Here is a 24,921-nt window from a genome sequence, read left to right on the forward strand (position 1 = left end):
TGATTGTTTTTGTGCAGGAAGTTATCCCTTCCTGCAGAAAACAATCAAGAGAGATGTTTTCCTCTTTCTATGTGTACTGCAGAATGCAGCACACATCGAAAGAGGAAAGACCGGGGAGAAATAAAGATATTTATCCCTGTTGCGTCACTTCTACGCCACCTTTGAGGTGGTGTAGGAATTGACATTTTAACAGACTTGTAAATTGTGGGAATGCGTCAGACTCCTTAGCGTTCCAAGGGTTTTGCATAGGAACACCCACAGAAACCCTCATGGAATGCCCCTTTCAAGCAGTTTTATGTATTAAAGGGTCCCATATTTACAAGGCCACTAAAAGACACGCAAGGTGGCTTTGAGTGACCTTGTAAATATGGGCTGGCACACTGCGCCACAAAACTGTAAACAAAAATGCCAGCAGTCGAGTGTAACCCCAAGTCAGGTAAGCTCTGGACTCCTTGTGCCTCACTCTGTGTCAGCTCATCTTGGAATCAGGACAGAAGTAAGGTGTGGTGGCATAGAAAGAGTGCCATGGGCCCTAATACAATTAGGGGCTTATTTACAAGCCCCATGTCGCAGAACGGCACAGCAAGTGTCTTGCTGTGCTGCCCTGCACCACTGGGAAAGGGCAGCAGAAATTCACCGTATCTATAAGAAATTGCGTATTTCTGTACTCTTCCCCTGCGCTGGTGCACAAATTGCTGCCTAGCACCAACCCAGGCACCCTTGCACCATGGTGCAAGGATGCCTGCGTTGTGGGGATGATTGTTTTTGTGCAGGGAGGTATCCCTTCCTGCACAAAAACAATCAAGAGAGATGTTTTCCTCTTTCTATGTGTACTGCAGAATGCAGCACACATCGAAAGAGAAAAAACGGGGAGAAATAAAGATATTTATCCCTGTTGCGTCACTTCTACACCACCTTTGAGGTGGCGTAGGAATTGACGTTTTACCAGACTTGTAAATTGTGGGAATGCGTCAGACTCCTTAGTGTTCCAAGGGTTTTGCATAGGAACACCCACAGAAACACCCATGGAATGCCCCTTTCAAGCAGTTTTATGTATTAAAGGGGCCCATATTTACAAGGCCATTAAAAGACACCCAAGGTGGCTTTGAGTGACCTTGTAAATATGGGCTGGCACACTGCGCCACAAAACCGTAAACAAAAATGGCGCTCCAGTGACGCAGTGTGCCAATAGGGTCTTGTAAATGAGGCCCTTCATCTTTTCTGCCCCCTGGGAGCCATGTCTGGGGTGCAGGTGATACCTCACATCTTTGGCCTCCTGTGTACAAGTCATTGTGGACTGCGATTCCAGACATGGACTTCTAGGGGATAGCCTAATGCATTCTGTAGTAGTCCCGATTTGTTTCCATTTAATTAACACTTGAATTCAATAACTTGTAGTTGAAAAGATGAGGACAGGGGACACACAGCCTTACTGACCTACAGTCAGGGATCAAGCCACATGCATCTCCTGCACTAATGACAACTACACAGGGCATCAGATTAGATAAATAGCCTTGAACTGTATCCTTGAGCTTATGTGAGACTGAAAACAAAACTGAAGCTGCACATCTAGAACCAGAAGTCTTAGAGCCCTGACACTCTACTTACTGTGCATTATTTGTACCGGTGGGTGTTGGTGGAGGGGATCCACAGTGACCTTATTTTTCATCTTGAAAGGTAGATAAACAGTGGCAAAGGGAAGAAGCAAGAATGAAAAAGAACCTGCAAGAGTGAGGAATAAGACCAGAAGTGCAGGGTGGTGAAAAAAGAAGCATGTAGTGGCTAAAGACTAGGTTGCTTTGATATTCGGCAACTTGGCATTCAGCAGCACAGGCCATGGTCTCCTAAAAACGTTTGGGCCACTGCACTTAGAGTTTAAGCACAGTCTGTACCAATGGTTTTAACAACTCTAGAAAACATACAGCTATGGAAATGTTGCAGTAGGGCAGTCATGGTGGGTGGGCTTTATGTTCATGATGTTGGATGTAGTGTTAGTTATTCATGTCTATTTGTCGATCTCTAGGAAGAGCAATGGGCTTTTAGATACTTAAGGGCCTGATTATGAGTTTGGCGGTGGGGAGGCGCCCGTCAAGCCGGCGGCATCCCCACTGTCATATTAGGAATTTTCCACTGGGCTGACCGGCGGAAACAGTGTGACAACATTGGCCTCGGCTCCCTCAAGGAGCCAATACCAGTGCCGCCGCACACAGCACCCTCGGAATACACACTGTCTGTCATGGCAGACAGTGCGCATTCCGAGGACACTGACGGGGGCTCCTGCACTCCCACAACATGTTCATGGGCAGTGCAGGTGCCCCCCTGTGGCCCGGACTCTGCCTTTCCACCAGCCGTTCCATGGCGGGACCCCACCATGGAAAGGCTGCCAGAAAGGAAAGTCGTGATCAGCACAGCGGTGCCAAACTCGGCACCTCTGTGGCTGACCACGACTTTCACCGCCGCCAACCTTTCGGGATCCCTGATCCTGGTAGTGGCAGCTGTCTCCCGGTGGTCCAACGCCACAGAGAGTTTGGCGGTCTTAGGACCGCCAAACTCGTAATCAGACCTTAAGTGAGAAATTCAGAAAAGTAAACAAATACTTGATTAATTTACATACACTTTTGACTAATTATCATTACTACTTTCGTCATTTACAAGTGTAATGGTACTCGCAAGTGTAGAATTAAATGTGTCCACCCTCAATTCAAGGGTGGAATCTAATATACGAGTGTAAATATATTATATTATATATTAAACATATTCTACTGTTATTTAATGTAACTTAATTTATTTAAAATATTTGATACGTTCAGGTTTAAAAAAAAAAATCATTTACAAGCGTTATCAACCGCATGTTTTTTAACTATTTCATTATTTTAAATGTATTATCAAAATACAAATTATCTGTCTTCAAATTGTCATAAAAATCTTCCCCCAAAAAGTATAAAATATATTTATTTGTTATGAAGTAACAATTATTAAAAGCTATGTACACACTTACATAATTGTTTAATGATAGTCACATTAATTTTTATATTCAAAAAGGCTATTAACATATCATTCTAAATTAATATTTAAATGTTATTAACATATACTTTTTGACATCAAATTAAATGTATTTACATTTTTTAAACAGTTAAAATAAGGTCATTTATTTCAACACTAGCTTCTATGAGCTTTTACTAAAAGTTCATTATTTTCTAAGGATGGGTATTCCAGTACCAGTGGTTTTCGTAGGTGGTCCTGGACTTAATACAGCTCTGAGTTGGGCCACATTTACAACTGTTTTTGGTATTTTTTTGGCTGTAGCAACCATAAAAGCGTAGTTTGACAATAACAATGGGTGTATGCATGTTTGTCCCTCCCTCAACCCCGCTCTAACACTCTCGCATTTATTAGTGAATATTTCCCATTTTCCACCCATTCGCACCTGTCCCTGCCACATTTGCTGTTAAAACATGTAGGGAGTTGGCCGGAGATCTCCCCACATAAACGATTGGAGAGGCAAAGGCATAGAACTCCACACGTAGGTTAGAAAATAGCATTTGTACTATGATAGTAGTACTATTTTAGTACTACTGAATATACTACAGAATGATTTGGGCATAGGGCCCAGAGTGTATTACCTTGTGCTTAGTGATAAACTGCCCTGCTGTGTCAACAGAGCTTCTTGAGCCATCTGTGTGTCTGTGTGTGAACTTGTGACTTGCGGTGAATACCTTCACTGAATGAATGAGGCCCAAAAGTGAGTGACCGATGGTCAGATGGTGTGCTCATCATCCTACTCCTGATGACTACCTCTGTCGAGGGGACAATACCCTTGCATAGTAATGATGCACACATTACTAAAAGCCCAAAATATCATTTGATCCAGTGCCTGGTGGCTCGGTCCTGTAGCAGAGGCCCACTTTGTGGACCTCAAAATATACCATTTAATGGTGTGCAGATTCCTTCTTGGAAAGAGAAGACCTCATGGTTTCTAGGCATTGCCATGTACCTGCAAATGATTTGCTATATGCACGGTGCTCAAGGCTGACGGACAGGTCTTTTGTGATTGGAGGTATGCCACAAACCATTTTTCAAAGACACCATTGGTAAAACTAAAGCTTAAAACTGCAGAAGGGCTCCAATAGTGCACACACAAGGTCTAGGGTCTGAGCATCATGTGGGAGGATGGACCTGGTGTGAACTGTGGGCCATGAATTCAGGCAGTGGTATCACAGTTTAGATTAATCAGATTTTGTATAGAGCCATCTCCGGCCTTCCAGTCAATGCTCTGATATGAGCCCTTTCTGTTTCAGTGTTAAAGCGGAAAGTCACAAATGAGGAGCTGTTATCCCCGGGAGCGCCTTACCTGAAGAAAACTCTTACGGTGAGTGATCTGATAGCATACCAAATTCAACAAAATAACCCTGTCTTGGAGTCAGCTCATTATAATGTATAAGAACTGAAGTTCACGTCAACAACCAATGAAAGCTTCTGTTGGTCTTTCTGAACTCTGATTGGCTGAGCAAAAGAAGCAGATGACTGGCGATTGACGTGCACTGTAATGGGTAACAAAAAAACTGCATAGATAATCAAAATTTCAAATATAAAAAAACTCTGCAGAGAGAATCCAAATTTCAAATATCATAAAACTCCGCAGGATTATCAACATTTCAAATGACTGAAATTCTAACTACTAGTTGACTCGTTTCACTTTGTGGACAAACTACGAGAAAGTGTTTTTGCAGATTCAGTGACATTTAAGCCATTTGTCTTGCAGATTGTAGGAGACGCTGTAGGCTGGGGCTTTGTGGTTCGCGGAGGGAGACCCTGCCACATCCAGGCCGTGGACCCCGGCGGCCCAGCTTCTGCAGCAGGGTTGAAGGTAAGTTAATTCTGTATGATGACCCGAGAGAAGGTCCTAAGCCCCATGGACGGGCACGTACATGGGCGCCTTCCCTGCGCAGCAGATGAATTCGTGCAATTTGTGCGCAGTTCAGTTGAGCACTGACATTTCCACCAACGGAACAGTGCAACCACGACATTTGCATCTAGTGACCAGTGTGGTATTTGCTTCTATGCACTTGGGGGCTCATTCAAAATGTTTGTACTGATTCAGAGTTCCAACGCTAGTGACATTCTTATTTTACACCCATAAGAAGGCCAGATTAAATTTAACGCCCATATCCCGAGCTAGGGTGGCCAGATTTTGAGGAGCAAAAACCGGGAAAGCTCAGACATAAAAGAAGGACTAACGACTTTACACTCACTTTTTTCTGTGACCTGTCCCGTTTTTTTGCGTAGCTTTGTGAATGTGTGTCTATACATGTACACACACATACTTACACACATTTACAAGACTACTTATATCAAATTAGCTATGGCTTCACATCCCACCCTGCACGCCTAACCGCCCCCACCAACCTCTCTCTGCTCCCCACTCTGTCTCTCTGCCGGGAGCAGACAGGGGACTGAAAAAAACTTGTATGCTTTAAACCAAAATGTCCTTTTGAAATTGGAGCAGGAGACAGGGTTCATACGAGCTTCTGGAAGTAAATTAAAAAACTATTTAATTCATGTTGAGGAAAAAGGATAAAAGCCATTGGTTGTATAAGTAGGTCACAAAATCTAGCTGTGAAACTGGCATTTCTAACCTATAATTTTTAAATCGGTATATATTATACTTTCCTTCACAGTTCCCTTTTGCATCCTTTGCCTTTCTAACTGCCATGCAATATGCGTAGCATTCTGCTGGTAGGATGGGTAAAAGAATGCATATTGCATTATCTCATATTTTTGGGAGCCATCACCAAGGTTTTCATGAGGCGCGGAAAGGTGACCTTGTTCTGCTGCCAGAAATTTATAGGGAGAGCACTTGTAGGTGAATGCTATTTTGCCTGCGGGCCACGAAAATGATCGTAGTGATTTTAAAGGTGCAAACATATCACATACTTTACATTAATCATATAGGCTAGGTCATAAGCAGGGCTCCTGGAATTTTTCCATTCCTTGGCCACGTATTTTCCACATAACTGGATTTGCAGCACTGGCAACACAATCGACAATCTGCTACATAATTTACACATTTCAACAAACATTTTCTAGCTCAGATAAATGAAAATATAGCAAATAAACAGTGGATATATGGTGCAACACAAGAGCACACTTTGGAAAGTTTGCTGATAACTTTTCAGATGTTGGTTGCAGTAAATGGGTATTATGAAGGTACCTCAGTGCTGAAAATATATAGATAGAATCAATGCCTCCAGCTCATTGTTTGGAGAATAATTTTCGTTTGCAACATGAAAAACATATTGAATTTTTAATTGTTATCCACACAGAATTAAAATAATGACCCATGCTGCACCAGAGACATCACCCCGAGCACAAGGCATTCAAAGTGAGGAAAAATCCCAAACATTTTACTACAATATTCGCCTTTGTGAAGTCAAATATTGTGAATCTCAAGTGCATCCTAATTATATCCTTACGCTTTACATGTTTTGTAAAATACCGCTCAACAGGTCCTTTTCATAATAGAAGGGGCCTTCCAGAGCTTCATACTATCGACCCAGAACATATATGAAACTGAAAACCTTTTAAAAACATATTTGGGTTGCACAGGGATGCACGAGAAAACAAGCATTTGCAATACACATGCGTGTGTTCCACTAATGAAAGAAAGCAGATTTTAACAGCCCATGAACCAAAGAAGACAACTGACGTGACGTGAACGGGGCTCCGAGCCCTTTTCTGACTCCTTAAGCGTCTCGCAAGCAAAACGCATGCACAAGCACATGCAACGCAAGCTCGACCCTAGAAAGAGAGACACATTTTATTACGAGAAGTGTGGACATGCCGGTCTATTTTCTGCTGACTACAGCATTATGGGGACTTTTCACAAACTGCAGCTCGTAGTATTTAAAGTAGTACTGCAGTAGTATTATTCACAAAATGCAAAATGCCATTAATAAACCTACACCGAGACGTCTGCATCTGCTTCTCCTGTCTTTTCTGTACAGAGATCTCCAACCGCAGCCATATAACCTCTTGTAGTAAATGTGGGAGGGACCATAGAGTAGCTGGAATATTGGGATTATTTAATCATAAATGGCAGGTGTTGAGTTAGGAGTTTAGGTGGGGGCATGCTTATAGAAACACTCACTCACAAAGGAGTAAACAACTAATGTTAAACTAATTAAGTTTTTTCCACATGTAAATATTTTATACATATATGATCTATTGCTCTGTGTTGTCTGTCCTGCGATGGCAATTTAAGGGCAACCAATTTTGGTGTTGGTGACGGGTGCCATGTGGGACTCATATTTCAGTATTCCTCAGTTGTAGATTTCTGTATTGGTGATGTGGTGTGCCACATAACACCTTCCTCAATTTAAACATCATTAAACGGTAGTAGTCGACTTGACAAAAGGTGCCACATACATGTCATCTTTAGTCTGATTGAACAACGACTCAATGTGAAAAGCAAACACAGCAAACGTTGTAATTTTTTTTTTTCCTCATGTGGTTACAACTCAATTATCCATATTCTCTTGTTCATATATAATTACTGCTTTCAAAAAGTGCTATTGTATTTCATTGTTGAACAACATCATATCATGAGAACAGAATCAAAATGATCGCACATTGTTATCACAATATAGGATATGTCATATAAATTGATGTCCATGGATATAGACTTACTTTGAATATTTTTGGAAAATCAATCATGTTGAAGTACCAGTGGACAGCTTTCCATAGCCTTCGTTTACATTATTGCCCCAGTGGGATGCTGCATACACTAAGTGGTACAAGACTTCCAAACTCTCCAACCCCAGTTTGTTATCCTCATGTTATCATATATTTAAATGATATAACCACCTAACACGATCCTAACGTTATTCAGGAAACGGTGTGCTGAAGTTCATGTTCAACACACTTGACAGTTCTCTTTTAAATCATTTGTGGTGGACTTCAAAGGCTTCATTGACCTCTTTATGCAATGTGGTCTGCCAGTTCTGCTTCAATGCTAATTCCATCTGGGTGTTGACTTCCTAGACCAATCATGTACCACGATTTAAGTTTTCCCTGCAATTTAGGGCCTCATTATGAGTGTGGCGGTCCTAAGACTGCCACACTCGTGGTGGCAGTCAGGCCGGCCGCTGATGCGGTGGTCCGATCGCCACATTACAACCCTGGCGGTCAGACCGCCAGGGTTCTGCCAGCACCGCTAGGATCCACGATCCTGATGGCCTGGCAGTGGCGGAGATTGTAATCCACCAGGGCAGCGCTACCCTGTGGATTACAACCTTGTTCTCCACCACCCAAGGCTGGCGGAGGACAGGTGCAGGGAGCCACAAGCGGCCCATGCACTTGGCATGAGTAGTGTAGGCCCCCCGTCAACCACCATAGCAATGTTCAGTGTCTGCTTTGCAGACACTGAACATTGCAAGTGTGCTGGTGCACCCTGCTGGCTACAGTATTGCTGCTGGCTCGATCAGTAGCCGGAGACAATGCTGTACCCTGTTTCTAAGGTTTCCGCCCACCGATCTAGCGGGAAACTCATAATCACTCCACCACACTGTCAAGAGTTTGGCAGATGGGTCTTCCCACCCGCCAAACTTATAATGAGACCCTTAATTGTAATCCCCCCCTCTTCTGCATGCCAACACTGTCAATACTAAAGAATGATAGCAGCTGTGGGTTAATCTTATATTCCTGGGCAAAGTGTTGCGCTATTGGGTAAGACGTGTTTCTATTTTACATTTTAGTGAAAGTGCACAAACAACCATCAAAATATAATGCAATTTAAAATGGGTGAACTTTTTGAACGCTTATTGAAAATTAAAATGATTTAAATGATCTCAGCACAGAACTTTTTATAATACTTAGTACACATTAAAAATAAAAATGTTAGACAATTTTTTTAATTATTCATTATTTAATAAGTATTCATAGTTTAAATTAATAAATTTAAGCTCATTCATTCATTATTTAATACACATTTAACTTGATGAGTGAATGTGTTGTAAAATTTCATTAGGTAGAGGATAATAATAAATATTTTAAATATTTCTTGAAAATAATAAAATTGCATTAATTTTACCCATACTTTTCCAAAGGAAGATATCTGTCACAGTTGCACAGATCTTCATCTATATGTTCAAAGTTACATGTAGTGTCTTTACACTCATAACTCCTATGGTAGAAGGCTTCATCCCACGATTTGAAGAGGTGGAGACGTGTAATTCTAAACCTAACTGTAAAGCTACACTGAGAAATAGTGAATAGTAAAACATCCCTGAATTACGCTCATTTGTAGTAGCAAATGATTCACGTTAGTAAATATGCACGCTTATAATTACTTATGTGAATAGGACCATACAGGTTTTATAAAAAAACTATTTTACTCTTGAATATAAAGAAGCCGAGGTAAAGAAGAATATGTTTATGTCTTTCTATGTAGCAAAACGGTTGTTGGTGAATAACATTTGGAATGAGATCTGCTAAACGTCCAATTTTCTGTCTTATGAAACATTTGAATTTTCTATTGATCTGTGATCCAATTTCATATAATGTTTTCAAATGTTAAAATACTGATGTAATAATGCCAAAAAATAAATCATGTAATAGTGCATAATTTACCCTTTCTTGCGACATAGTTAACACTGTTGCCCACTTTGCTCTCTCATTGCTGCATAATTCCAGATGCCCTCTCTGTGACTTAAATTTAGTAATGCTAATGCCATAAAATGTTACGATAGATCATGAAATGCTTCTGCATGAGTTAAGAATCATCCACAAAAATAACAAAAAAGTACCATTTTGAAAAATACATGCAATATATTTCCTGTGCTTTGCACACATAATCAATCTAGTTTCAGCTTTAAGTATATTTGAAAACTGAAATTAAATTAAATGAAAAAGGATTTATAAAATTGTGCAAATGCCCAAAGGCATCAAGGTGCTTGTAGTTAGTCCTGGTACGAAACCCGGCAAATACCTGGCTCTATGTTCTGCAGATTCGCCCTGGCCTCCTTTTAGGGTAAAGCGCTAAGTTTTTAAGTGCTTTTTGAAGGAATTATGCATCTTTAGGCAGGTTAGGTCACAGGGAAGAGAGTTCCAGAGCTTGGCCGCAGCCACCAAGAAGGGTCTACTTCCCCATCTTGTTTTACAAAACCTAGGGACCACAACAAGGTAATGGTCCGCCAAGCAAAGTCTTCTGATAGGGTCATGCCATTGTAACATATTTCTAATTCCTCCGGGGTACATTGTGTAGGGCTTTATGAACGATGTGCAGTGCTTTAAACATGATGTGCTTTTTCACCTGTAGCCAGTGAAGTTTGAGTAATCCTCTAGAAACTTGCTGATGTTTAGGGATGTCTAGGTTCTATCTTGGGGCTGCATTTTGTACCATTTGCATCTTCATTTGTGTCATCTTGTTAATATCAAGATAAGGTACATTACAATAGTCAAGTCTGGGCGAAATTAGCACCAGGGCTACTTGTTTGCATGTTGGGAAATAGATAAAAGGAAAAACTTTCCACAGTATTTTAATGATCCGGACATCCTTTGCGGTTGGCCTGAAGGTTCAGTGATAAGTCATTATCCAGGATTATTGCTAAATTTTGTGCTAGTTCAGTGGGAGTGGGTAGTAAAGCCAACATTTCCTGCCACCAGTTGTGATTCCATTGGTTGGTTCCCAAAGATCAGGACCTCAGTCTTTTCACTATTAAGCTTCAAAGAGTTCTTCCAATCCAAGTGGCCACTGCGTTCATGCAGTGTTTAAAGTTAGCCGCAATGGCCTACATGTCTTTTGTGATACACACAATTATTTGTGCGTCATTAGTGTACGACATGGCCTGCAAACCAAAGGAGAGTATTAACTTGGCCAGTGGTGAGACATATATGTTAAATAGTGTTTGACTTAGAGACGAGCCCTGAGGAACACCACACAGCAAGCTGAATGAATCGTATTTAAAGTGATTCACAATCACCGTCTGGGATCTGTCCTTAAGAAAGGTGGTGAGTGATTTTAGTGCTACATCTTCTAATCCCAGTTCCTGTAGTCACTCTGTGAGCAGGGTCGGGAGATGCAAAACGATCATAGCCGTAACCTGCCCTGCGTCGACCATCCATCTAAAACGATCAGCTGCTGATACCAAAGCTGTTTCAGTCCCATGGTTGCTTTTAAAGCCAAATTGTGACACATTCAACAATCCATGTTCCTCCACGTAAGCCAGAAGACAGTAGTTTAGTTGTTTCCCCAAAATCTTGGCTAGGGAGGGCAGTAATATTTTATGTCATTGGATCTAAATTGGGCTTTTTAAGTAGTGGCCTAACAGTAGCCTCTTTCCACAAACGTGGGTAGCATCCTAAACTGATGGCTTTATTCATAATGGATGTTAACGGAGGAGCTATTGTACTGACTGCCGATTGTGGTACTTATGGGGGGCATGGTTCAAAAGGCGTTCCCAATTTTATACTGAGAAGATATGACTCAATATGTTCATGTGTCAAGTGTGGGAAACAGGGGAACACCTCTGACTGATTCTCCTTGTCCCCAGTTGTTTTTGGAAGGCTCAGCTAAGACTCAGTGTTCAACTATGAACAAATGTGAAACGCTGCTTTGCATTACTTTGTATCAAGGGGGCATTACATGGGTGTTACATGGGTGGTACATTTTCATACTCGTCCTACAACCCATGCTTTTTGATGCTATTCTCAAACATCAGTAGAAGGGGTTCAGTGCCAAAAATTAACGCCACTGAAAAGCAGGTGTTAAACGGAGAACGTGATTTTTTGACTTTGCTTGTGCGCGGCACTGTACAGCACACAAAGTAGGAGAAGCTTTTTCGCTTGTCTAGGTATAGTATTTTATATAGGAAGGGTGGCCTTCCTGTACAAATCTATGGTAGAGTCATGCACATACACTAACACTATGGTGCTAAGGTATGTGCATGAGGCTCGGCTGCTGAAATCAGCACCGGTGCTATGGAGAATCTGTGAATAGCGCTCTCCTTCCCTGTCACATAACGCAGTGAAGAATCTTTGGATGCTGCGTTGTGTTGCCTGTCATCTTTCAGAATCTTGGCCATGGAGCTTTGCCACAAAAATCATAGATGGTTGCATGGGAATGCAGAATGTACCACTCATAGTACACCTAATTGCTGAAAAGCAGCGCTAGGCCACACTGTGTGTTACTTCCCCAGCGCAAATCATGATTTGGCTGATTTGTAAATAGTTTTTCAAGGTTTTGCTTCGTTTTATGTCACTCTTTGTGACTTTGAACTGGTTCAAAGTATAAATCTGTCCCATAGTAACTTGGGCCTTGCAGTTTTCAGTACAACAATTTTATGTATGGGTTTGAAATTTCGAGCACCAAAGGGTGTGACACACATCTGTCAGGAGGTGTCACACATTGCTAGCTATTTGGCTGTCTTATTTACTGCATCATTTTAGACAAACAACCTGCACTATAGACTTCCGAGTACACAGCAAGCCCCCTTGGTGGCCTCATAATGGGCCTACAGTAGGCAAAAACGCGGCCCTGACATTTATTACCTGAAGGACAGCAGAATATATTGAGAGTATGGCACCCAATGTTCCTATATTTTCAGGACCTTAATGGCACTGTCAAGCAAGATGAGCAAGTCGCGTCCTAAATGGAAGACAACACTGCCATCTGTTGGCTAAAAGAAAATACAATCTAGAAAAAAGTGAGTCTATCCATGTAGTGCCTTTGTCACATATTCCTTTATTTTTTATTTAATCGTTTATTTTATGTGAGTAAACATGCTGCCAGTGCCACGCGGCCTCTTCGTCAGAGACGTTTTCACTAATAAAGCTTTTATGGAAAACTGATGATATGTACTACTATTTAAATGCCCTAAAACTAGCCTATTGCACAACATAAACTATTCTCGTTCAGATACCGACCTCTCGTCTTTCCTTTGGTCTAAAAAAAACAAGCCTAGCTCCTTATCATCAAAGGCCTGTTTGACGAGTGATGAGACAGTCCCAGTTAGACGACATCTACTCATCTTCAGTTCTGAGGAATGAACACTCCTTGGAATGTTAATGACACCACTCAGTAACGTGAACTCCATAACTATACGTCGGCCTCTTTCATTGTGGTGACTTGTGTTTACTTTTGTATCTCCTGTGTTAGATGGTGGAATGTGCGCGTGCGGGGGTCAGCAATAAACCACTGGACATTCCAGGATGTCAGTTGCTCCCTGGTGGCCGTTGTGAGCGGTCATGCTGGCTTTAATTATTCACCAATAAACGTACTCTTAACTTCATTCGGACAGGCGTGTGTGGATTCAACTTTTTTTGGCGATGAGCTGGACACAACTGAAGGCAGGAGAAGCCCTCCATATTTTCAAGGGTGAATATTTTAAGGCCAGCAGCGTTCTCTCATTGCAGCGGATTAGCAGCAAGAACTCATACCTCTTTTACTCCTTACGTTCACGGAGGTAACTAGGAAAGTTTTGGGTGCAAAAAAGCCTGGCAGAATCTTCGTTGCAGAGTGGGGTGTCCTGGTGCAGAGGATTTGTCAAGGTACTTGACGGCGTGTGTGGCATGACGGCCTTGGCGACGCAGGGTTCGCGAGAGGAGATGCGTTCTTTTAGGCCGGTTTCGTTGCTGTCGTGCAAAGCTCTCCAGCTCGTGCAGGCATGCATCAGTGAGGAAGACGTCGTGTCCTGCTCCCGCAAGTGTGTGTTCAGACGCATGAAGCCCGCCGCGTCAGTTTACAGCAGCCATCTTGGATCAGGTTAGTCAGAAAGTTTTACGTGCTGTATTTGATGTTATAAGCACGTCTACTAACCTAACGCATCAGGGAAACAACATTCTGTTGTGGTCAAGGGGTGTGTGATCTACAATACTGCTGAGAAGGGGCTGAAGGTGTGTACGCTGCCCTTACATACTAGTAGTATTCCAGAAAGACCTTGGTCAAAGCTAGGCATAGACATGGTCGGGCCATTTAATTTTCTTCCTCACGATTTGCGATATGCTTTCGTTCTCATGGACTACCACTGCAGGTGTCCGGAGGTTTGTTTTTTTGCCACACCGTCTGCGACCAATGCAGTCAATTTCCTTAAAGATATTTTCATGTGGGAAGGTTTTGCTGAAGCCATTATTTCAGACAATGGATTGCAATTTGTTAATTCTGAAATGGAGAGTTTTTTTTACAACAGTCTGGCATTAGGCACTTGAAAAGTTCACTATATCATCCTCAAACAAATGGTTTGGTTGAGAGAATGAATAGAGTAGTTGGGGATTGCATAAAATGGGCTAGACATAATAATTTTGACACCCAAGAGGCAGTTAAGACCATGTTATGGTTTTATCGTTCTACACCTCATTCTTTGACTAAGGTGTCTCCTTTTGAAGCGTTAAGAGGTCGCAAACCAACTTCCATTTTGTTTCCGTCTTGGTTAGCAAGTTCAATGAAAGATAAGGGGATGAGTGAAAGGAATGGTGTATACAAGTGGGAAAATGTGGATTTGGGACAAGAACGTATGATGAAGAGATACAACTTCATCAAGGCCACCAAACTGAGTATGATTTGCCCGGGGGATTTAGTGCGTATTAAAAAAAAGTATTTTAAAAAAGGTGATGCTTGTTTCAGTGAACCTGTTGGGGTAAAAAAAAAAATGTGGCAATGCAGTAATGGTTGATGGAGGCCGGTGGTGGAATCTGCCCAAGGTTGTAAAGATATCCGAAGACTCTTCCCAAGGTGTTGAATGTAAGAGTGGTTGTAGTAACGAATGTGAGAGTGGTTGTGGTAATGGTCCTTCTGTACAGATCAAAGATTTGTTTAGTTCAAGTACCCAAAGGGGAGCCATGGATTCTGGGGAGATGTGTGTATGCAGGTCTACCTGTGAAAACTTTTTACTTTGGAAGCTGAGATCAGATGTGTAAGATGGCATTATTAGGGACTCTGGAACTTTATGGTGGAGTAAAAAAAAAAATTGATTTTATAGTTATTTTTTTTTTTTTTTATTAGTTGTTTATTTTTGCAGTTTTCAAACAATTTGCCATGTTCCTTATAGATTATCAAGTAGGGTCAGGTTATGTTAACAAAAAAAACAAATGTATTGTGTACTTTATTAATTAGCAAGTATTTATTTGTTATGTAAAAAAAAAAAGGGGGAAGAGATGGTATGATTTGTTGACGTTCTAATTGGAATGCAGGCCTGTAATGGGCTTGTGCTGGGGTTGTCTTGGAGACCGGGGACCGGCATTTGGGGAAGGGGACAGGACATGTTTACGGTGGCTCCTGTATCTTGACACTGAATAAACATGCACAGCCACTTACCGAGTGTGTCTTGATATCAACACATTCCTCCTACATGCTGGATGGGTACATTTTCATGAGTATTTGGCACACCATCAAAACTGAGGTACTGTGTATTTTATTTACTTTTGTGCCTTAACCTTCGGTGGTAGGCACACCTTCAATAAGTTCTCTTTAGGCCCTTTCTGTAAAATATTCATTATAGACAAGTTCTTCTTAGGAGTTTTACATCTTACTGCAGTTGTAGGAGGTTGGCCCTACTAGCCATATGTTAGTTGGCTAGTTCTGCACTGTGGAATTCCTTGTTATTTAGAGAAATAGTAATATATAATTAATAAATGTGTGCATCCCAGACATTCTCCTTGACTCCACCGCAACCATTCTTAATGAACAAAGGTTAGCCACAAATCAAATGGAATGAGTGGAAACAATATTTTTTAAACTATATTGACACCATAGAGGATGAGAAATTATCACAGGAAAGAAAGAAAAAAAAAAATATTTTACATTCATTAGGACCACAAGGTCTTATTGTATACAGTGCCTTTGAGAAGAAACCACGAGGTGCTAGTGAGATAGATGTTTTCCAATATGCTTGAGGATCTGGACAAATATTATTCAATGTCACTCTGCATTGCTATTGATAGACACACTTTTTTTAAAAAGGAAACAGAATAAACAGGAATCAATAGAAGACTAGGTTTCAGCCTTGAAGAATTTAGCACTCACTTGTAGATTCGGCAAATTGCATGACGAATTGGTAAATGATCAAATTATTGTGAGTGTCAACAATGAGCATTTTCAGGAGAGACTTTGGTTTTATGGTGAAGCACCTCTCGGGGATGTAATTGCTAGAGTCAAAAAAGCAGAATTATCTAACAAGTGTGCCAAAGCAGCAGAAATAAAACAAAGATTAGCAGAAGGATATTGTGTGCAAAATAAAGAACAAGAACAAGAAAGTAACTTAGTCAAGACGACATGAGAAAGACGGCCAATAAACAGCAGGAAAAAAAAAATGTTACAGATGTGGTAGCAAGACACATCTAAGTTATAGCATTAAATGCCCTGCGTGCAACGAGAAATGTGGGGAATGTGGTATTACTGGACATTTTGCAAAAGTATGTAGGAAAAGTAAATTTAGTAAGAAGGGTAAAATAGTTCAAGAGGCCCAGCATTTTGATTCAGAATTGCAATCTGATACATCTTCTGAGGAATACCGTGGGTCAAAGGATGAATGTGTTCTTGGAGTTCTTGATGCACAGGAGAAGATTTCCCAAGACATTAATGGTGTACATTTTCTTTCTCAACAATCTAGGAGCAAACCTGTGTGCAAGGCTAAATTGCGGGGATTAGAATTACTCACGGTTGCAAACTCTGGGTCTCTGTGCACAATTGTAGATAAAGTTATTTGGGAGAAAAAGTTTGCTCCCAAAATGTAATACACTAACACCATCAGACATATCTCCGGAAAGTTTTACAGTAGAACCTATTCCCATGATGGAGTAGAGGACATTATCATTCGAATTCAAAGGGAGGAAAATGGAGAGCAAGTTGTATGTTTCAGATTTTGGGGCCTTCTGTTTTAGGTTGGATTGACCAGAGAGCCTTAGGTATTATATTAGATCCCAATAGTGATGAACAAATTCTTGTTACCAGTGATGGGAATGGAAACGATTTTAAGAACAAATTTCAAAACGTTTTCACAGGAAATATTGGCACATTAGAGGTATATACTCACAAAATGCATACAAAACATACAGCAGTAACTAGAGTATACAAATTTAGAGAACTACCTTGGATAGTGTGGAAGGAAGTGGATCGGGAAATCAAAAGATTACTTAAAGAAAACATTATTTAGCAAGTTGATGCCACAGAGTGGATTGCCTCGATTGTTGTTGCTAGGCGCACCAATGGGAAAACTTGTTTGTTTGAGGATTTGAGGAATCTCAATGAGAATATAGTAGTAGAAAAGTTTCCTTTACCTAAAATAAGTGAGATGCTCACAAACACCAAGGGGATGAGTTGGTTCACGTCGATTGATTTATCATCAGAGTATCACCAAATCAGGTTGCATGAGGACAGTAAGAACTTGACAGCTTTTATAGCTCCACCTGGATGTTACCGGTTAGTGCGTATGTCATTTGGAATGGCTTTGGCGGCAGCAGTGTTTAAAAAACGTATGCACAACCTATTAAAAAATCTTGCTGGTGTGATTTATTTCCAAGATTATATATTGGTCATGGGGGAGAGTGTAAAACAACATGATTCCAGAGTGGATAAGGTTTTGAAGATTTTACAACATCATGGGTTGACAGCCACATTTTCTAAATGTAAATGTAGAGTAAAGTTTCCGAATTACATGGGCCATGAGATCACAGCTGATGGAGTTAGACCCAAAGATGATTTGTTATGTGCCATCAAAGAAGATCCAAGTCCTACTAACAAGGATGAGTTGAGGTCTTTCCTAGGGTTGGCCGAATTGTATGCGAAATGTGTGAGAAAATTTTCAGAGAAAACTTATCATTTACGCCAACTATTAAAAAACAAGGTAAAATTCTTTTGGGCATAGAGCTAGAGTTAGAATTTGAGTTCATAAAAAGTAACATTTGTTCTTCAAAAAATATGCATGGTTTTGACCCTGGACCCAAGTTCATTCTCACCACTGATGCTAGCAATAAAGGTTTAGGGGCCGTGCTGGGCCAGGTGGACAACAAAAGAAATGAGTTTACTGTAGCTTTCGCTTTAAGAGCTTTAACACCAGCGGAAGAGAGATATTAGGTCATTGAGAAGGAGACACTAGTGACTGTATGGCGACTGAAATGTTTTAGGAATTTTATTTGGGGTTATAAATTCGAAGTTAGGTGTGGCCACAAGCCATTAACAAAACTCTTGACCACTGGGGGTTTACTCAATGCCACCCCTAGAATTGCGAGAACGTCACTGAGATTAATGGACTATTGCTACAAGGTGTTCTATGTACCTGGAATTAAGAATAGAGTGGACGATTATTTAAGCAGGCTTCAATTAGCATTAGAATAAGCCTCCAATGGTTGTGAGGAGGAATTGAATGTGGCATGGGTAGGAGTGGAGGATATGAAAGCCATTGATGAGGAGTGGGAAAAGGCTTATGAGGAGGATTCTACACTGAACGACATTAAGAACTTTATAGTGAGTGGATGCCAGCGAAGAGATTTCTTGAACAAGACTTTAAGAGTTTTTGGGAAGTGCGTCACGAATTGACATTGATGGATGGGAATATTCTACAAGATGTAAGGGTAATACAACCCAAGTGACTCACATGTACCATAATTAAATTGTGCCATGAGGGACATCTGGGCATAGTGAAGAGCAAAAAATAAATAAAAGCATTTATTGGTGGCCAAGTATGGATGTGAAGGTGGACAGGATTATCAGAGAGTATGATTTGTGTGAGGGAGCTGATAAATCCCAAATAGTAATGAAACCATCGCTACATCCTGTGCTGTGTCCGGACATGCCATGGGAAACTATAGGAGTTGATATCATGGGCCGAGTATGTGAGGAAGATGGTAGTAATTGATATGTGTTGGTAGCCATGGATTATGTTTCTAAATGGCCCGAAGTAGATTTTTTTCAGGGATATTAGTGCAGGTACTGTAGGAGCGTTTCTTGAGAGTGTTTTTCAAAGGGAAGGGCTTCCTAAAAATCTTGTGTCAGACAATGGTGTGCAGTTCAAGAGTGGAATTATGAGGGAGATTTTGGCAAGCAATGGTATTAAGCACAAATTAACTTCCTTATACCATCCCGTGGTAATGGTGAAGTTGAGAGAATCAATAGAGTGATTAAAGGTTCTTTACAAATGGCAAAAGGTAAGAATTTGAGTTGGAAGGTCAGTGTGAGGAAAACTATCTGGATGTATTGTACTACACGTACATTCACAGGGTGTAGTCAGTTCACATTCATGAGAGGAAGAGTTCTTTACATGAAGAATAACAAAGGTTGACTGGGGAGGTCCAGATTATTAAGTTGGTCACCTATAGAGGTAAGAGAAAATATATTGGGTTCTCAAAAGGAATACAAACTTTATCAGGATTGTAGCAGGGGAGCTAGAGAATGTAAGATACAGGAGGGTGATATGGTCCGGGTGAAACTTCCATTTTAGGGTAAGCAAGAGTGATACTAAGTTTTCCAGACCTTTAGACATCCGGGAGATTTGTAATAATTCTGTGAGATTGGATGATGGTAAAGTTTGGCACATGAGTCATCTAGTGAAATGTAGAAAAGGAAAGGAAGAAGAAATGGGGAGTGGAGATGAGCACCGTGGGTTAGATGGTTTGTGGATGTTTGAGAATGAAGAAGCGTCTCTTGGTTTAAGAGGGGTGGTAAGAGAAAATGGTCAAGTTTGCAATGAGAATGGTGCAAGTGGTGAAGTGCATCCTGGAGGTGATGTACACAAAGAGGTGGGAGAAAATAGAAGTGCAGAAATTGATGTACACAAAGAGAGGGAGGAAGGTAAGTCTCCTAATGCACCCTCGAGTAGCAGATATGGCAGAGGGATCAAACGACCTACGGATCTGCAAGATTATGTCGCTTAATGTGTCTATACTTTTCTAGTTATCTTTTATGTTATGATACTAATATTACATACCTTGCTTATTTTAGATCCTATTGCAATATGTTATATTTTTTATATTTTACAATCATTCTCTATGTCTTATTTGTATTTATCTTGCATCGTTTAGAACATTCATGAGTGAAGATGTGTTGTGTTCACTTTTGTATCTCGTGTGTTAGACGGTGGAATGTGCACGTGCGGGGGTCAGCAGTGAGCCACTGGACATTCCAGGATGTCAGTTGCTACCTGGTGGCCGTTGCGAGTGGTCGTGCTGGCTTTAATTATTCACCAATAAACTTACTCTTAACTTCATTCGGCTAGCGGGTGTGAATTCAACTTAACAATGACTTTCTGCCTGAACCGTTTTTTTACCCAAAAACACTAGTGTCCATATTTATTCTTTTTTAGCGCCGCATTTGTGTCATTTTTTGATGCAAAAGCATCGCAAACTTCCAAAATCCGACTGAATTTTGGAAGTTTGCGCCGATTTTGCATAAAAAAACAACGCAAATGCAGCGCTAAAAAAGTATAAATATGGGCCTAGATTTGCAGCGGTCTGGAATTTCAAAGCAAAACTACAGAGCACAGATTAACTTTCTTCTGTTTCTCACCCTACTTTAGGACTGATTCTTAGCAGTACACTTAAACAACCCTTACATGTACCGCTCTCTGGTGGTGGCTGGTGCCCTCCCTGGTGGAAATTCAAGTTAACCTGTTACAAAAGGCTCTTTTTAGAACGAGTACACTTCATCTACTGCTACTGAGATTCCAGTTGGTTAATGAAACTGGTTAATGGTGCTTATTTGAATTAGCTTGTATTTTTTTAAAAATCAAATAACTATCTACGCTCTTCCTGCTCGCTATTTTAACTTGTCAAAACCCAAAAGAGTAATTTGTTTAGTCTAGTCATAAAGTCTCTCATTAGCCAGAGCAGATTTGATGGTTGTTGGTTGTCACAATTACTGATTCCTAAAGTGCCTAGAAGCGAGTTGACCTGCAGGAACAGCTTTACATACTTGCCCATATTCAACCACATTTTGAATTCTTCTCTGTGCTTCTTTGCCCTTCTTCTCTCGTAGGTCTGCCAGTTTGTGCTGTCGGTCAATGGGGTGTGCGTGCTACACTTGGACTACCAGCGAATCAGCAGCCTGATTATGACGGGGCCCCGGACCCTGGTGCTTGAGGTGATGGAGGCTGTGCAGTGAAGTGCAGAGGAGCCATCACAAATAGAGACACCTGGGCTCTACCACCACCCATGTAGGCATTGAATACCTCCACTAGGGCCTACCCATGAACATCCAGTGAACATAAACATAAACCTCTTGCTGTCGCTAAACATTCGCACAAAGTATCAGTGAAAAGTGCCTTAAAGTGCTATGGTCTTTTTCCGTAACTGTGGAGATGCTCTCAGTGCCCATAAGTAACTTTTCTTATAGTGCAATGCCAGAACAGCGCCACCTAGCGTGCGGAAGAGTTAGTGCTACAGCCTCATCACTGTGGAAGCATGGAAGAAAACCATACCTCCAGTCTTCAGCTTTTGTTTATTTGTGTGCTTTAAATAGAGGTGTAGTTTCTTTGTATTTGTTTGCAGAGTATACATTGCCTGAACCAGCTGTTCCCCGGTCTAGAAGTAGGATCACATTGCGAGTTTTGACTTCATATTTTCCTTTGGAATTTTCCTTTTCTTTCAGGTGCTACCTTCTCAGGCTAAAACCAAATTAACTTTTGACCCCCAACATTTCATCTCTCCTTCAAACAGTGTCATATGAGCCATCCTATAAGTGAAGGAGTGCTGTCCAACATTTGAGGAAAAAAAGCAAAGGATGAGGAAAAAAGTGAACCATGTTTTTTTTTACAGTTTTTTTTATTTGTGCGAGACATTCCCCAGCTTTGGACTTTAAAGCATGAAAAATGATAATATCGGAAACATAATGACTGCTTGCTCTAGCTAACGAAGTTACATTGCAGGGGTTGTTCTAATCAAGAAACCACTGAAACTAACTCCTAAAAAATAGAACTGATGGGATTGAAAGAAGAAAAATTAATCACAAAATTGTAGAGAGCCAGTCAAGTGAAAAATGTACATTTACTATTATAGAGCTCCAGTCTTAAGTTATTTTTTGCGGGGAAAGTCAGAAAAAACCTAAGGGGAGAGGCAGATGTTGGTTTAAGAGCTGATAAGATGAGAATGGGACAAATAGCTGAGCTCTGATCTTATACTTTTCTTGTGCCCTTTAGTTTTGTTATGAAATTACTGCTATGTCTTTTAATTTATAGGACCATATACTGAGTTGATTGGTCTCCAGACAGAAATTCAGGTTAATGGGCAAACTTATCAATACGCAAGACATGAAATCCTGCATTATGGACTCTCTTAGAGATACAGTGAGGGTGCATACCTTGTTGCGATAAACCTAAGCAGGTGGCATTCTCTGTAAATCTGAAGGCATGTCTTGCCTAAGGCTGCAGAAACTAGTGTCCAAACATTAGAATTATTTGAATTGGGAATGGCAAAATTTGGATGCCAACATACATAAGATACTGATGTCAAATTATGCATGAGCATTTGAAATTGGTGTTCACTATAATTGCAAAGTGTTACTTAATGTGTGTTCAAGGGACAAATTGGTGATTCAAGATCATGAACTAGTCTTGATGGTCATACATCTGAAGGTTTGACTTTCTGAATGACAATAGAAATTGAGAATTACAATTATACATATTAGTCTGACTTTTTTTATGCTTTTGGATGACCACCAGTAGTCAAGATGGTTCTCTTCCTGCCCATTTAAATAACTGCTAATGAAATTATTCCATCACACTGAGAATGGGATGAAAAAGGGATAAAACCTCAAGATGCGATTATCAATATGTACGTAGGAATGGGGATTTGTGTCGGTTCTGAAGAAACCTTATAAACATAACATGGTTTAGGTCACATTCAAGGATTTGGCAATGGTGTATTTTTCAAACAAAGCTTTATGACAAAATGTAAGGTTTTCATGATCGTACCAACTGTGTTGCTTTTACTAGTTGTCTAATCATGCCCATGGTGCCTATGACGTCCTTAACTCTTGTGCTATAAGTCTCTCCTTGGGACATCTGAACCATTATCTTTTTGGTTGAATGATCCACTGACTTTGCATATTGAATATATTTATCTTAAGTCATGAAATAAATGTATTTGTAAATACAGAGGAATATAAATAAAACATTTTATTATATTGAAGTTTTTTATTTTACTTGTTTATGTTGACTGAGCACTAAATCTGGGTCAAGGCATCATTTGCTGACTGCATGAGTATTATTGAAAACAAAGTGGAGGGAGGAATAGAGAAGTGGATCTCAGGAAGGCACTTTAAACTCCCAGTTGCATGGATTTATTTGTGGTATTTGGTCTATCTCAACCCAAATGCTTCAGGAGTGGATACAAACTTCCTCAAGTCTGGGGAAGGTAGATATAGTTTAGGGCTACTGTTGGGTGTAAGCACTATGAAAATCAATTATTAAAAATACAAAAGGTAGAGCCCTTGTTTACAAGCAGGTATACATGTAGGCAATAGGGGACAACACCTAAGTGAGAAGTAAAGATCACTGCACTGGTAAGATACCTTAGCAGGTGTAAGCACCTTTTTTAGTTAGTTTGTATAATTTGAAGGCCAGGCTTCAAAATCCAACATCGTCTGTTCTGTGCATGAGGTTGATTCAGTGAATACTGTTGAGTTGTGTTCATTGCAAACCTATCTTTTATAATGCTGCCAATTATGCCATAATACCAAGTAATATACAAAACACATCTATACAAATAACTCAAAATCTTTCTGTTGCCCTTCACCATATCCCTGAAATCTAATTTGAGTTTCAAATTGGGCAGGTGCTAGTAGGCTTGAGAAATGGAAAGTACAACTTTACAAAGGTTGCACTGGATATTTTTAACTGCACATCATTAATATGTTGTGGATGCACATGCGTTGACAAAATTATGATTAGAAAGTATATTCATATGAGCGGGTGCTTCATCAGGCGGCACCTTGCTATCCAAAAGGTGCTATAACAGTGTTTAGAGCAGGCTTCTCCAACGAGTCGCCCGTTGAACTACTGGGAGCGATCCAGCTGCCTAGAAGTAGCTCTCCTATGTCAAGCCCACCCTAAATTAGGAGCTTTTCTTTGACTGAAGTAATATATGTATACTAAAATTGAAAAAAAATATATTTGAAACAAGAATGTGTGTATTTTCAGAGCTAATAAGCTGATGGTTGAATGTTCAAAATATATTTAAAGCTGATATATATTGAGTGATAAAACATGTGGCATTGGGGAGGTTTATTACGAATATTATTACATTGGTGCCAGGGACATTTAAGCTATGGATGTTATGTATTACCCATCTAAAGGCATTACAAATTGATACAGCATTTTTACATTATGGCTGGCTACCCTGTCTGATGTAGATGTGATCCCTACAGGTAATGTTACATAGGTGTGCAACTCACATAATCTTGTATGAGGTAGTCACTATTACAATACTAATGATATCAGTATTTTGGGATGATTTTTTATTGATCATGAGTAGCTCTCATAACTGAAAAGGTTGAAGACCCCTGGATTGCAGATATATCACTCAGACTGAAAGGCATGGAGCACACCAGGTAAGAAATTATAAGCAGTATCAAGTGTATATTGATTGTAAACAAGAGATTCTGCAGTTAACTAGGTAGTTCTGTTTATTACAATATGGCATATGTTCAGCAAAATATTACAATTAGTACTGAGATATTATTATATAGTTTTGTATAATGAATGTTTTGCTGACATCTAAACAAGGTGTTGAAAAAATGTCATAGAATGTACTCATGTATTTCAGTTGGATGAGTCAATCAGTTGGCTGTCACAGCCAGTTCAGCCTTAGACATCAATTTAAGACAACACGTGTTTTGTCAATAAGACTTTTTCAAGACTATTAAGTTACTATTCTGCAATAGGGGAACATTGTAGCTTGCTCCAATGTTAAGATTAAAGACATGGTTAATTTATGTACATC

At 40.3% G+C, this 24,921-nt stretch overlaps 1 protein-coding gene across 3 annotated transcripts in view; it reads left to right on the forward strand.

Annotated features, from left to right (window-relative positions):
• LOC138303787 (DEP domain-containing mTOR-interacting protein-like) overlaps nt 1–23,109 on the forward strand; it is a 140,233-nt gene extending 117,124 nt beyond the window's left edge. For all 3 annotated transcript variants that reach the window (XM_069243198.1, XM_069243196.1, XM_069243197.1), the window contains 3 exons: nt 4,299–4,369; nt 4,763–4,867; nt 20,960–23,109. In XM_069243198.1, the coding sequence (XP_069099299.1) occupies nt 4,299–4,369; nt 4,763–4,867; nt 20,960–21,085 (302 nt within the window). In that variant the 3' untranslated portion in view covers nt 21,086–23,109. The remainder of the gene's footprint in view (nt 1–4,298; nt 4,370–4,762; nt 4,868–20,959) is intronic.
• Nucleotides 23,110–24,921: the final 1,812 nt, after the last annotated feature.

Source organism: Pleurodeles waltl, chromosome 7 (genome assembly GCF_031143425.1).
Source record: "Pleurodeles waltl isolate 20211129_DDA chromosome 7, aPleWal1.hap1.20221129, whole genome shotgun sequence".
Taxonomy (NCBI): domain Eukaryota; kingdom Metazoa; phylum Chordata; class Amphibia; order Caudata; family Salamandridae; genus Pleurodeles; species Pleurodeles waltl.